Here is a 1,707-nt window from a genome sequence, read left to right as displayed (position 1 = left end):
AAGAATTTTAATCGCCTGACAGCTCTACAAAAAATATAATATGCAAAGTGCTTTGCAGTTCCACATTATAAATTGCACTTTAAAAGAGAAATCTTATTTTATTATTTAGTTGATAAATATTAGGATGTCCAAATTCTTGTTTTGTCTTAATTTTTTTTTATTGCTTAAAAAAAGGTAATTTTATTTTGTTTCTTTGCTGTATTTTCCCAGTTGGATTTAAAAATCCACTTTGCTAAACCATTAGCCTCTTCATTTAACTTTTTGTGTGACCCTTCAGTGGCTTAAAGGACGGTGTTCCCTCGATATATCGTGGTTAAGCTTTCCTGGTATTACCGTTTGTCGGATTTTTATTTTATTTTATTTATTTTTTAACTGTTCACCCTTCTGTGCATCCTGATTGGCTGTAGACCTCGTCAATCAATCTCCGTACTGTGCCTTCTGTACAAAATACCTTCAGTTTGCCAGTGTTACAAAAATCTTTAATCACGATCAGATCTTAGTTTTCATTCTATAATAATGAACTTGTTTTTCTAGACAGGCTTAAACTTTGAGAGTTTAAAAAACAGAAAATTAAATAAAATGCAAATGTCTGTCTGAGAAAAGTGTATAAAGTGTGTAGTGAGGAGTTTTGCCAGCTTTTTTTAGAATGTAAACCCTGCGATAAACAAGGGAAAAACTGTAGAGGGAAAAATAAAATTAGTACTAAAATTTAACCAGCTCTCTGATTAGTTGGTTCACGTGTTATACACCCACAGATATCTCTAACAGAAGCAATTAATCACTGACTTGGACACGTTCAACTACTAACTTTGTTACACTTATATAGTGAAAGTGTAGGATGCTTTTGCCACCATTTAGGTTGAGATCAGGCTCGTTGTAAAATTTGATAAATGTTCTACAACAGTATTTTTTTACCTCATTAAACTCTTATTCTTTCTTTACTTTTACACAGTTTTCATATATATTTATAGTCTGCATGGTGCACAATGTATGCATGTTTTAGTCTAATTATAAAAGAAAGTTGGTTCTATTATTGGACCCTTCTGCAAGTCAGCCTACTAGTAGCCTCACATGGAGTCAGGTTACGTCTGATCAGTTGCTGACCTTTAACAGAGACTACTTTTTTCTGTGCTCTGTCCTTTTTTGGTCATATTTTGCTCAGAGTTAGCCAAATGAAACTAGAACACCAAGATAAAGTAAATCTGAGTGAATTTGATAAAACGATGGTGAAGAAAATACCATGGTTGACATTTGTATCTGATTATGGATAAATATGAACTAAATTTTTACATTAAAAAGGCGTACAAAGTGTGAATATTTTATCAAAAACAATTGTTAGAAAAATTAACATCTAAACCAAATAGTGGTGTTTATTATTTCAAAAAGGTTTGAGTGTCAACAGACCAACCACTACAATAAAACTGTTTAATTCTACATTGAAAATTATGCTTTTGTTCTCAGCTAAAACTGAATACATTTTTAAAAAGAAGTTAGGCTGTGAAAAGGACATTGTGACACTCACAGAGAAGAAGTTGGAGTCGAAGTGCAAGAGGGTCATGAACATGAGCACGAGCAGAACTCGGCCTCCCAGCTGCATGTACTGCTTTGGTGAACTCTCCCCCATGGAGGGGACCCCGGCAAACATGCTCTTTCCTTCTGAACGAGACTCCGCCAGCAGCAGGAGAAGACCACCTCCCAGGGCCAGAT

At 34.5% G+C, this 1,707-nt stretch overlaps 1 protein-coding gene across 3 annotated transcripts in view; it reads right to left on the bottom strand.

Annotated features, from left to right (window-relative positions):
- Nucleotides 1-151: 151 nt before the first annotated feature.
- The window catches only part of surf4 (surfeit 4), a 5,871-nt gene continuing 4,315 nt past the window's right edge, over nt 152-1,707 (bottom strand). For 2 of the 3 annotated variants that reach the window (XM_036214559.1, XM_036214561.1), the window contains exon 5: nt 152-1,705. In XM_036214559.1, coding sequence (XP_036070452.1) covers nt 1,379-1,705 — 327 coding nt within the window. In that variant the 3' untranslated portion in view covers nt 152-1,378. The other variant, XM_036214560.1, reaches the window with a different exon arrangement.

This window comes from Oryzias melastigma, linkage group LG12 (assembly GCF_002922805.2).
Source record: "Oryzias melastigma strain HK-1 linkage group LG12, ASM292280v2, whole genome shotgun sequence".
In the NCBI taxonomy this organism is placed as follows: domain Eukaryota; kingdom Metazoa; phylum Chordata; class Actinopteri; order Beloniformes; family Adrianichthyidae; genus Oryzias; species Oryzias melastigma.
The sequence above is the reverse complement of the archived record's forward strand: the minus strand, read 5'-3'. Positions and strand labels throughout refer to the sequence as shown.